General features: G+C 37.6%; 2 protein-coding genes across 6 annotated transcripts in view; one reads left to right on the top strand and one right to left on the bottom strand.

Moving 5' to 3' along the window:
- The window catches only part of C5H2orf88 (chromosome 5 C2orf88 homolog), a 68,566-nt gene extending 64,539 nt beyond the window's left edge, over positions 1–4,027 (top strand). For all 3 annotated transcript variants that reach the window (XM_068543853.1, XM_068543852.1, XM_068543854.1), the window contains exon 2: positions 3,506–4,027. In XM_068543853.1, coding sequence (XP_068399954.1) covers positions 3,680–3,967 — 288 coding nt within the window. In that variant the 5' untranslated portion in view covers positions 3,506–3,679 and the 3' untranslated portion in view covers positions 3,968–4,027. The remainder of the gene's footprint in view (positions 1–3,505) is intronic.
- Positions 4,028–8,588: 4,561 nt separating this feature from the next.
- Positions 8,589–12,429, bottom strand: part of HIBCH (3-hydroxyisobutyryl-CoA hydrolase) — a 90,858-nt gene continuing 87,017 nt past the window's right edge. For 2 of the 3 annotated variants that reach the window (XM_068544784.1, XM_068544785.1), the window contains 2 exons: positions 12,059–12,092; positions 8,590–9,162 (listed from right to left, as the gene is read on the bottom strand). In XM_068544784.1, the coding sequence (XP_068400885.1) occupies positions 9,047–9,162; positions 12,059–12,092 (150 nt within the window). In that variant the 3' untranslated portion in view covers positions 8,590–9,046. Of the gene's footprint in view, positions 9,163–12,058; positions 12,093–12,429 lie in introns of all 3 variants that reach the window. The other variant, XM_068544786.1, reaches the window with a different exon arrangement.

The raw sequence follows: 12,429 nt of genomic DNA, 5'->3' as shown, positions 1-12,429 counted from the left end.
ATTCCATAGGTTTTGGATCGTTGTGCTTTCACTTTCATTTGTCTCTAGGTATTTTTTGATTTTCTCTTTGATTTCTTCAGTGATCCATTGATTGTTTAGTAGCATATTGTTTAGCCTCCATGTGCTTGTGTTTCTTAAGGTTTTTTCTTGTAGTTTATTTCTAATCTAATAGCATTGTGGTTGGAAAGGATGCTTGATATAATTTCAGTTTTCTTAAATTTACTGAGGTTTGCTTTGTGGCCCAGCATGGATCAATCCTGGAGAATGTTCCATGTGCACTTGGAAAGAATGTGTATTCTGCTGCTTTTGGATGGAATGCTCTATAAATATCAATTAAGTCCATCTGGTCTAATGTGTTATTTAAGGCCTTTGTTTCCTTATTGATTTTCTGTCTGATCTGTCCATTGATGACAGTGGGGTATTAAAATTCCCCCACTATTACTGTGTTACTGTCGATTTCTCCTTTTATGGCTGTTCGTATTTGCCTTATATACTGAGCTGCTCCTATGTTGGGTGCATATATATTTACACTTGTTATATCTTCTTGGATTGATCCCTTGATCATTATGTAGTGTCCTTCCTTATCTCTTGTAACAGTCTTTATTTTAAAGTCTATTTTGTCTGAGTATTGCTACTCCAGCATTCTTTTGATTTCCATATGCATAGAATACCTTTTTCCATCTCCTCACTTTCAGTCTGTATGTGTCCCTAGGTCTGAAGTGGGTCTCTCGTAGACAGCTTATATACAGGTCTTGTTTTTGTATCCATTCAGCCAGTCTATGTCCTTTGGTTGGAGCATTTAATCTGTTTACATTTAAGGTAATTATCGATATGTATGTTCTTATGGCCATTTTGTTAATTGTGTTGGATTTGTTTTTGTAGGTCTTTTTTCCTCCCCTTCTTCTTTTGCTCTCTTGTGATTTGGTGACTATCTTTAATGTTGTGTTTGGATCCCTTTTTCTTTTTTTGTGTGTGTATCTATCAATCATAGATTTTTGGTTTGCGGTTACCATGAGGTTTTGATATAGCACTCTCTATATAAATAAGATTGTTTTAAGTTGCTGGTCTTTTAATTTCAAATGCATTTCTAATATCCTGCATTTTGTACTCTTCTCACGATTGCTGGTTTTGATATCATATTTGTGTTGGATGATTTCCTACCTTTACTGTGTGTTTGCCTTTACCGGTGAGCTTTTCCATTTGTAGTTTTCTTGTTTCTAGTTGTAGTCTTTTTTTTTTTTTCTTTTCCCCTACCTAGACAAGTTCCTTTAGCGTTTGTTGCAAAGCTGGCCTGACAGTGCTGAATTCTCTTAGCTTTTGCCTGTCTGTAAAGCTTTTGATTTCTCTGTCAAATCTGAATGAGAGCCTTGCTGGGTGTTCTTGGTTGTAGGTTCTTCCCTTTCATCAGTTTGAATATAATCATGCCACTCCCTTCTGTCCTGCAGAGTTTCTGCTGATAAATCAGCTTATAGCCTTATGGGTATTGCCTTGTATGTTATTCGTTGCTTTTCACTTGTTTCAATATTTTCTGTCTTTGATTTCCACCATTCTGTCTTCTAGCTCACTTATCCATTCTTCTCCCTCATTCTGCTACTGATTTCTTCTAGTGTATTTTTCCTCTCAGTTATTGTATTGTTCATCTCTGTTTGTTCTTAGTAGATCTTCTAGCTGTTTATTATACATTTCTTGTATCTTCTTGTTCTGTGCCTCTATTCTTTTGCCAAGACTTTGGATCATCTTTACTATCATTACTCTGAATTCTTTTTTTGGGTAGATTGCCTATCTTCACTTCCTTTAGTTGTTCTTCTGGGCTTTTTTCTTGTTCCTTTGTCTGGGACATATTCCTCTGTCGTGTCTTTCTGTGATTGATTGCAGTTTCCACTCCACAAGCTGCAGGGTTGTAGTTCCTCTTGTTCCTGCTCTCTGGCCCCTGGTGGATGAGGCTGGTCTAAGAGGCTTGTGCAGGCTTCCTGGTGGGAGGAACTGGGTCTTGTCCCTCTGGTGGGCAGGGCCATGTCACGGGGTGTGTCTAGCAGGCAGCTATGGGCTCAGGAAGACTTTAGGCAGCCCATCTGCTGATGGGTGGGGCTGTCTTCCCACCCTGTTGGTTGTTTGGCCCGAGGCTTCCCAGTACTGGAGCCTGCAGTCTGTTCAGTGGGGCCAGGTCTTGGTGAGAAAGTGGGGGCCTCCAGGAGGGCTCACACCAACGAGTACTCCCCAGAACTACCACCACCAGTGTCTTTGTCCCCACAGTGCGCCACAGCCGCCCCCCCTTGCCTCCACAGGAGACTCTCCAATACCAGCAGGTAGGTCTGGCCCAGGATCCTATGCGGTCACTGCTTTTTCCACTGGATCCTGGTGCACATGAGACCTCATGTGTACCCTCCAAGAGTGGAGTTTCTTTTTCTGCCTGTCCTGTCGAATTCCTGTGATCAAACCCCGCTGGCCTTCAAAGCCAGATGCTCTGGGGGCTCCTCCTCCTGATGCCAGACCCCCAGGCTGGGGGTTCTGTTGTAGGGCCCAGAACTTTCACTCCTGTGGGAGAACCTCTGCAAGATAATTATTTTCAAGTTTGTGGGTCACCCACCTGGCAGATATGGGAGTTGGCTTTATTGCGAGTGCACCCCTCCTACCATCTCGTTGTGGCTTCTTCTTTGTTTTTGTGTGGAGGATATCTTTTTTGGTAGCTTCCAGTGGTTTTTCTGTTGATGGTCATTCAGCAGTTGTGATTTCCGTGTTTTTGTGAGATGAGGTGAGCTCACATCATTCTACTCCACCATCTTGTCCTTGCTTCATAATTTCATAATATCTCATTCAGAAGGAAAAATAGGTGGCTTTGCCATGTCTAACTTGTGTTGTTTAGAGTTGGCCCTAGTGTAAAGAAAGACCATCATTCTGTCCTACTCTTTGTGTTGTAAATGTGTGACCAAGGGACAAAGTCTGACACAGCCCAAGATGTGCAGGCTCATGATGTTTGAGGCAGGAGCAAATTTTGATATGCTTGTTTCCCTCAACAGTATAGATCAGAGTCAGTCAGAAAATATTTACTCCAAAGGGCCAGAGGGTAACTATTTTAGGCTTGCAGACCACACAGTCTCTCTCTGTCACAACTAAACTCTGCCACTAAAGCATGAAAGTAGCCATAGACAATACGTAGCAAATGAGCACGCCTATGTTCAAATAAACTATATTTGAAAAAACAGGCAGCTAGAATTTGGCCCGAAGGCTATAGTTTGCTGAGCCCTGGTATACATAAATAAATCAAAGGTAGCAAAAGTTTGTTGTCAGTTTTATAAAATTTGCCTGATCTTGAAAAGACATTTTCCTATTTCTAAATGCCATTTTTGAATGATTATCTTTTCTTTCTATTGATAAGATAAAGCTGTTGTTACCTTACATTTCCTCCAAGTGATGAAAGTGGTAACGATTTGTTTCTACTTGCTACCTAATCGTACAGTAGTTTGCATTCTATGACTTCAAAATGAAACTTCCCTTCTCTTGACAGATAAACACTACCTGTGAAGATTGGTGAAAGGGAACATTGATTTCTGAAGTAGCCTGGAGAGGAAAAGCACTGCTCAATATCAAGTGGACAAATGCTTGGTGTTTGTTTTCCAAAGATGCTGTTGAAGTAGTCTTTGCTACTGCTTTCCTTCACTCAGTCAAAGCTCTTCATAACATGGGCTGCATGAAATCAAAGCAAACTTTCCCATTTCCCACCACACTCGAGAGTGAGAAGAGGCATGAGAGTGAAGAAAACTTTATGCCTGAAGAGAGATTTCTACTCAGGATGCCTTCTCTAGTTAATGTCAAAGAGGAAGTGAAGGAACCCCTAGGGCCTGAAATTGTGGTCTTTGAATTTGCACACCGCCTGTCCCAGGAAATCTTGAGTGATGCCTTGCAGCAGTGGGCTGGCAACCACCTCAAGTACTATGACATCCCATATATTGAAAGTGAGGGGCCTTGACGCTGTGTGTAGGATGATGACACTTTCTCAAATTGTGGATAAAGTTGGTGCTAGTTTAAATACATGAAACAATAGCAAAAACTGGTGTGAATAAATACAAATAACTCCATCTGGGTGTAAAGAAAAATATTTCGATAGCCATCAAGAGTCTAAGAATACCTAAAATGAAGTGTTTTAAGCAGTTCTACATTAACAGCAATTTCTATCTGCTTGGTCTTGGATTTTAGTCATTAAAGGGTTAAATGTAAGTCCTCTGGTGCCACAGTAATCAGCTGTGTCACACCACTTCCAGAGGCAACAATGCCATCACCAAAGAAATAAGAATTTTTAAAATTCTTTAAAATTAAAAAAAAAAGTCTTTAAGAATTTAAATTTATTTAAAACCCATGTTTTCAAAATGGTCATTTTAAAGACATTCCTTTAAAATAACTATTTGTCAATTTATACAAAAAAAACAAGATATGAAAAGGATTTTCTTGAAATGCCTGGGCAAGGGAATTGCCTGGGCACTCAAGCCATAGCTGTTAACAGTGGGTCTTGTTTGCCAAAATCTTTTGAGTCAAGAATCCCTCCTTAACACAAATCACCAAGCATTAGAAAGCAACCCATGTGGAAGAGGTCCACCGTGAACCATGTCCTTAATAAGATATTTACTTTTGTAGATGAAAAGCATAACTATCACCTTGAACCTCAGGGCCCTAACTAATCACACCTGTTACTGGATGACTCAGACTTTGCATATAAGCATCTTAACAATATACAATTTACAGAAGTCATGACAATGTTTATTGCATTGAATTAGGTAGCCCAGTGATATTACTATACAAGAAAACAAGCAGGGGTAGCTTTTATAAACAGCAATCCAGAAAACTGTAAAGTAACAGAAGCCCTAGTTGGCAAGGTGGAAAGAAGAATCTGGTCTCAGTGTTGCATGTATGTTAAGCTTTACTGTCTCACAGATGCAAGGGGCTGGTACATGGGCAATCACCATTCAGATTACTATGGGACCAGATTATGCATGAGAATTTATAGTTATTACAAAAGATCAAATACTCTTCCAAAGGGAATACTCATGTATATTTTTAATGGTAACAAAGCCCATGGGGCATTTACAGCCATATACTATACTATTTTCATAAATTTGGCTACTGTTTTGGGAAGCCTTTTTTTTTTTAAGAAAAAAAAATTAAGTACTGTTTAAGATCAACGATAACAGAAAATTCAGGAAAGGGGGAAGAAGATACTAGAAGATGTAACTTGCAAGAAAATTGAGACTGAGTCTTTAGAAGTATCTTTTCATCAAGATTTGCCACACATTGAGTTTAACTGGAATAGGAATTATTTAAGCCTGTGCGATTAGATCCTTTTATTAAGATACAACAGACCCTTGTCATTGAAATCTAAAGAAAGGCAGAAAAAGGCTTGTGACTTCTACTGACATAAATGTGTATGACCTTAGAAGCAGGCAGAATTGCTACCTCTGATTTTAGCAGTTATACTCTGAAACCCACAATCAAATAGACTGAATTCTCCAAGGTAAATGGGCAAAGAAAATTCTTTTGAAGTGAGTGGTGTGCCATTTTTCAGTTGCCTTTGGACAACTGGTCATTTAACTTTCACCTAATCCCAGGGTTTGTACTGTCCTGTTGTACTTATAATCTAGCAACTTTACAAAATAGAAAAACCACCACCCCTGTTTATACAAGGATCTGAAGTTGCAAGGCTAAGAACAGAAAGTTTCCAAAAAGTGCAAAACATATTTCCAGCTCATGAAGAAAAATTTAGGTTTATGAGTGCTTATACTAATGACTCAGACAAAAGCCTAGATTTGCCTTTTTTCATTCATTTTATATTTTACATCAGATACTTTTGCTGCAAGGTCACTGCTGTTTAAAAGATATAATTAAGTATATAAGATAATACATATTATGTTGAGAACACAAAGCCATATAAAAGCAGCGCATCACACTAAATTTTTCAGCATACATAGGGACATAGACTAGTAGGCTTTGATTATATCTAAATATTTTGATCTCAGGTTCCTCCTTTGCCCTGGGCCTCTATTTCCTAGGGGTGTAATACAGGCAGGCCTGCCAGACCCATATCTAGCTGGAAGTCTGATCTCTGTTGCCACCCTCTCTGATACTATGGCAATAGGGTTTTGTCATTGAGCACCACCCCCTTGCCCCTGACTCACTTTAACAGTATAGTATCTTGTGACATACAGAGACTTACTTGGAGATGTATGCTGTATAATATGTCAAACCATGGACACGGAACTACAAAGGCTTGCATAATCAGTGAGTTAGTGGATTAACCAAGTTGGGGGCAGGCAGGAAGGAGCTGGATCAACAAGTGTACTGCGTATGATTGTTATCAAGATATAGTTTGGCCTAGATGACAAGATAAATGAGAACATCTTTGATAGGATAATTCAACTTCTTACATACCTTCATCTTTAAATATTGGATTTACTTCATTTTGAAGGTCTTTCATGAACAAAGAGTAGAAGGGCTGCTTGAGAAGGAAGGAGACATATAAAACAGAAGACTGAAAGAATTATTAGCTACTGGAATGGGAAACATTTGTTCCAACTTAGATCACAAACACAGAAGAAATAAGAATAGTGGCCAAATTATAAGGGAAAAGAAAATGGGAAAAAGAGGGCCCAAGAAACAACACTCACGTCAGGCTCCAAAAACAAGTTTCCAATGTTTTCATCTGAGGGGAAGGACACAGTAGCCAAGTTCCGTTCCCTTCTTTACCACACTCACATGTGCCCAACCACTGAATCTTCTCCCTCAAGAACATCCAGGAGAGGGGCAGATGAGTGCCACCAGCATGACAAAGAACCTGCAGGGGGCAACTCTGGAAGCAGCAGATTAGCAGAGAGAAATGTGCCGATTCCTCATTTAAGAAAACTCACATAACCCCACACATGTGCTTCACTGCTCCCTTCCCAGTTCGGTGTCTTTTGAGTGCTAGTTATTACCTTTCAGTCACAGGCCTTTGACCTGACAGTTCTCCACTTGCCATTGCCTTATCAGTTCTTTGCAAACTACCTATGGTTATTAGCACTTAAAGCACAATTTTGAAGGGGATAAAAATTTATCTTAGTCCCAAAGGAATCATTTGTGTCAAACTGCCTTATAAGTATTAAAAAGAGACATGTTGAACAAATGAAGTAGCATGACACTCATATATCCTACTCAGTATCACTGGCATTTTATGAGATGGGGGAACTATACTTTTGTAATTATATAGTTTGAGAAATCAAAAGTTAGAGACAAACTATAAATGTCAAGGAACAGTAATTTAAAAACAAAGTTCTAACAAATAAATTGTTTGCTTAATCATAATGCCCCCATCCTGTATTTGTGTGACCAAACTGGACATGTCTTCCTTGGAGCAGTGGGCACAGGCTCAGATGTATTCCCTACATCTTACTTGGCAAAATTCAGCTTTTGTTAGCAAATTCTCTTCACTGTAAGACTTAGCTATGAAATGGTATATTTTTTCCCAAATATTTTTGTGAAAACATTTTTCCTAACTGTTCAATAAAAGTCTAGTTGCAATTAACTAGTTATGAGTCCTTGTTTAATTGAAGCAAGCAAATGCTTTTCACCATTGTGTGATTTCAAATTTTTTAACATAAACAACTTAACATTTTATGCATTTCTAGCAAATACAAAGAAAATAAAAGTCCATTTATACAAGTATTTTCTTAGATCATTCACATCCACATTTAGAAGCTTTAAGAATATAAATGTAAACATGTTCATTATCATGGCATCTTTTTTCCAAATATGTTCCTAATTTTGGGGGGGAAGAAAAATGCTTCATGTTAAGTATATTGAGAACAGAAAATTTAAAGCAATTCCTTCTGGACTGCAATTTCCTCATCTATGAGAACGGTGCAGGATATAATCTTTGATGTCTTTTTCGGTTCTGCCTGCTTTTCATTCTTTCACAAAACTAAAGTTCTCTTAGTTTCTGAGGGGTTTGGAATGAAGGAAAAATTGTACCAAGCTATAAAGTAAATCATAAGCTGATCTTTAATTTAAAAATGATTCTTACCTAGATATTAATGTTCCAAGTCTGGAACATCCACAGTTGTGTACCTTAAAAAAACCTTATTTTGTCAACAGTACCAATTACTGAAGGTACTTCTATTTTGTACAAAAGTCCTCTTGTTTTCAAGTTCTTTCTCCTGATTTGAACTGTGTAAGAACAAATTACTGTTATCACAAAAGTCTGATGTAAATTGCAGAAGGCAGAGTGTCTATCTTAGAGATTAGAGTTTTCTAATGCCTCATTCTGCCAGATTAGCAAATACTCTAAACAACAAGAAATAATGCTTTTACTTTCCCCATAGGAAGGGATTCTGGTTAACTTCAGAAAAAGCCAAGGCTGAGTCGATAATACTGGAAAGACAACCTAATAACCTTTTCTCTTTGCCTGAGATTTCTATCATTATAAAAGGAACACTTCAGCTACAGAAACTTATTTTTAAAATAGATTTATATATGGAGAAAATTCTATGAAGTGTTAACACAGTATATCCAAAAAACTTTCAGAGTTTTAATTTTTTATAACCTATACATAAGTTTACTTAATCAACATTAAAAACCAATACCCTAAGCCAAAACATAAAGTTGCCATTTCAATTAGATATACTAACTCAAGAATCTCTAAAGATCTTCAAATTTTCCCATCTTTTAAAATAGGGCTGGAAAAATTTTTCTGAAAAGGACCAGACAGTAATTATTTTAGGCTTTGCAGGCCTTACAATCTCTACTGCAACCACTCAAAGCAGCCACAGATATGTAAACAGATGAGTAAAGCCATGTTCCAATAAAGTTTTATTTATGGACAATGATATTTGAATTTCATGTAATTTTCACATGCCATGCAATATTGGTCTTTGATTTCTTTCTCCAACCATTTAAAAATGCAGAAACCATTCTTAGCTGAGGGATATATGAAGAAAAAAACAAAATAGGCAGCAGGTTGGCTTTGGCCCATGTGCCATAGTTTGCCAACTCTGCTCCAAAATAATACTTTATAAATCCAGTCTCTTCAAAATTTCAAATCATTACTTCCCAGAGATTTGAAGTGATTATTCAAAGCTTCATCAGTAACTTCTTTTAGATCAGCTGGTTTCCACTTCGGACTCTGGTCTTTATCTATTAAAACTGTCAAGTAAAGACATAAGAAACGTTAGTATTCTCTTTGGTATTACCAGATTTTAATTACTGAATTGACACAAACTACCTTGGACTAGGCATATTTTTCTACAGCACGTCTTTTTCTGCAAAGTTGAAATTTTTTTATGTGTTCCTTTTTCTTTTTCCCCTTAAATTAAGCCCTCACAGAACTGGATGATGACCTCACCTGCTAAGCCTGATGTCTCTAGCTTGAATACAGTCTGCTGAACTAATCCAGTGGTTTAAGCCTTAGAACTTTTTTTTCTCTTTTTCTAATAATATCATAAATGAAATCTCTCTTTAGCTCTTTATAAAAGAGCTAAAACCAGAGTTGGTGTGGTTTAAAGGGAAGGCAGGAGAGGGGGGAGGGCCCAGATCTGTCTTCTAACCTCCTCCACACTGAACTGAGAGGAAAATTACTTGAGGTACAGGGAAAGGGACTTTATGCATAATTAAATGTGGATACAACTGTTTTGCTGAATCTTCTAGCTCACACTGAATTAAAATACCAGGCCACCTTCAGGTTATCATGAGCAGCTCTGCTTCTCTTATTTCAGTGTAGTCATCACTTAGTGTAGCCACATAGTATCCCCACAGGATTTTAAGTAAGTATGAGGCAATCAATCCATAACCTCCTTTAAAAAGGGAGGAGAATGTCAGTTTCCTGGTTGTGATAGTATACTACAGTTATACAAATGTTACCATTTGGGAAACTGGGTGGAGGGTATGCAGGATCTCTCCATATTATTTTTTACACTGCATTTGAATCTACAATTATCTCAAAAAATTAAAAACCAAAAAGAAAGAGAATGGGGCCGTACCTAGTCTGGTTGTGGTAAGGAATTTCAGCCATGCTTAAAATGTGCGTAATTCTTGTGGGGAATTAAAGTATTTAAACATACAAAGTCTACAGTGAACCTTAAAAAATGAGTTAATCACTAAAAGGCGAAATAGTTAAAGACTCAATCTGGGAACCAAAGGCAGTAGGCTGCCTCAGAAGGTAGAGGGAAGGGGGCTTTATGCATAATTAAATGTGGACACTGGAGGTTTTCAAGGTTTGGCTGCCTAACTATAGGATTCCAGTGTCAGATCAGTGGTGATACTGAACACTGATGTTATGATCCCTGCCAGTTTGAAAGTTTTACATTCCCTGGACAGAGTAAATAAAAACAATCCTGGAGCATTCTTTCTACAAGAATCTCTTCCCTAAAAGCCCTGTGGGTCAATGCTATCTACCTCCTTGACAGTCCACTGAAGGTCAAATGGAAAGAGAATATTAATCAAATTTGCATGTTATTTAATTTCAAACTAACAAAATTTTTATTCTAGCATAGATAAAACAAGTTCTTGCCGTGTAGACAACTCAGGTTTTTCAGGTTTCATGAGGCACCCACTCAAATTCCAGTTGGTAGCTCTCTAGCTCTTCTGAGATAATCCTTCAAAAATTTTTTTTCTGTAAATTCTTCTAAAGGAAGAAGTTTATTCTAGATGTTAAAAGTAAGAATTTTTTACAGCCATTCCCCTAATTGATAGTTTATTTTATCTAATTTGGTAACATACTTTATAGTTAGCAAATTGTAGCAAACATTTGGTTATGTAAGAACATCTTAACAGTTTTACCCAGAATAGATACTGCTTTCTGAATAAAGAGGTTATGCTGAAAGATGAGGTAACATACTTTCTCTTCATTAAAAAGTAGCTTGATAAGCACCTGGGCTATGAATCAGAACTTAGATGCTGCTTGGTTTCAGCTCTTTTTCCTTAAAATAATTGACAGTATATCTAAAAAACAATACCTTTCTTTTCTAAGTTTAAGAAGGGCTGCTATAACATATAATGAATGAATACTTTAGCAACATAATCCAAGTAGCACACAGGTCCTCCTAAAATCAGAGGGCTAAGCTCTGATCCACATGCAGCAAGAATTTGCAGGGAATTAGTAGGATGAATGCATGTTTTCCATAAAACATATAGCCATTTCCTGACTCAACTCCACGTGTCCTCTAAAAGGATTTGTTTCTTTCTTATACTATAACATGCCAGAAATGAAGAGAATTCTACCAGTGACCAGTGTTTATTGAAGCTTACAGCTCAGAGAGCATAACCTTTTATTCAGATAAAGTATATCTAGAGTCTGTACTATATTAAAGTGATAAATAAAAACATAATAAAATTAGATATGTAAAATACATGCAGAGTGAAAGAACTCATTTTATACAACATAAATGACAGCTACTATTTATAGGCATATGGACTTATACATAAAAAGAAATGGTTGCAGATTTGCTAGGAACAAAAAATATCAACTACTTCACTTGCTTTTTCTTAATATTCTTACTTTGAAGATGATAAGCAAAAATAGAAATTAATAATAGTAGTAGATGTTACTAATTATGCCAGAGGTTTTTTTCTCAATGTCAATGTTTAACTGCTAGGTTCAGGCAAAGAGGTGGATGGTAGGGTCCAACATAGCTGGGATTTTGCCAAAAGCCAGGACAAAAAAAGAGGGGACTTCAGGCCTTTCTGCAAGAGAATAAATGTACCTTTCAAAGGCTTCAGCAGCAGAATGAATTTACAAACTCACGCTGCACTTAGCAGAGGGAGTCCATGTGACTGCAGGAGCAGGATTACCTCTTACATATACATTAGGGAGCAGTGGCCACATTATTGGATTTTTTAAACAATACTGGTTTCAAAGACTGGTCTTCCCTCATATGCCAGATGGTACTATTTAAAAAAAAAAAACTGCAATTTTTATAAAAGTTTGATTTTCACTAATCAAACAACCATCATCTTTTTTTTTTTTTTTTTTTTTTTTTTTGAACAGTATCTGCTCAAAAGTCCTATTTCCATAATAGCCAGGAAGGAAACAACTGTCACTTACCTGCCCTAACACCTTCATGAAAGTCATGGCCTCTCTGAAAGAAAATCAAGATTAAATGCAGAATTTCTGGGCATCTTCATTCCTGATCATCTCCTCTCTTCCACCCACTTTAGCCCCCACTCCGTGGCCACACCCTGAGCCACGACATTCAGAGACTGGACCACCTCTGAGAACCCACTCTCTGATCACCTCCTCCTATTCTTATTTGCTCAAATATCTCCACTGCTACAAATCCCTGATTTAACTGAGCTCCGCTGACCTACGCGACTTTCTCACCATTTGTTCTGGCTTCACTCTGCTCTTCATCCAGCCCAGTTTCCCCAGTTCATTAACGGGTCATTTCTTTTTCTTGAAAATGCCCTTATCTCCCT

This window comes from Eschrichtius robustus, chromosome 5 (genome assembly GCF_028021215.1).
Source record: "Eschrichtius robustus isolate mEscRob2 chromosome 5, mEscRob2.pri, whole genome shotgun sequence".
NCBI classification, from domain to species: Eukaryota; Metazoa; Chordata; class Mammalia; order Artiodactyla; family Eschrichtiidae; genus Eschrichtius; species Eschrichtius robustus.
The sequence above is the reverse complement of the archived record's forward strand: the minus strand, read 5'-3'. Positions and strand labels throughout refer to the sequence as shown.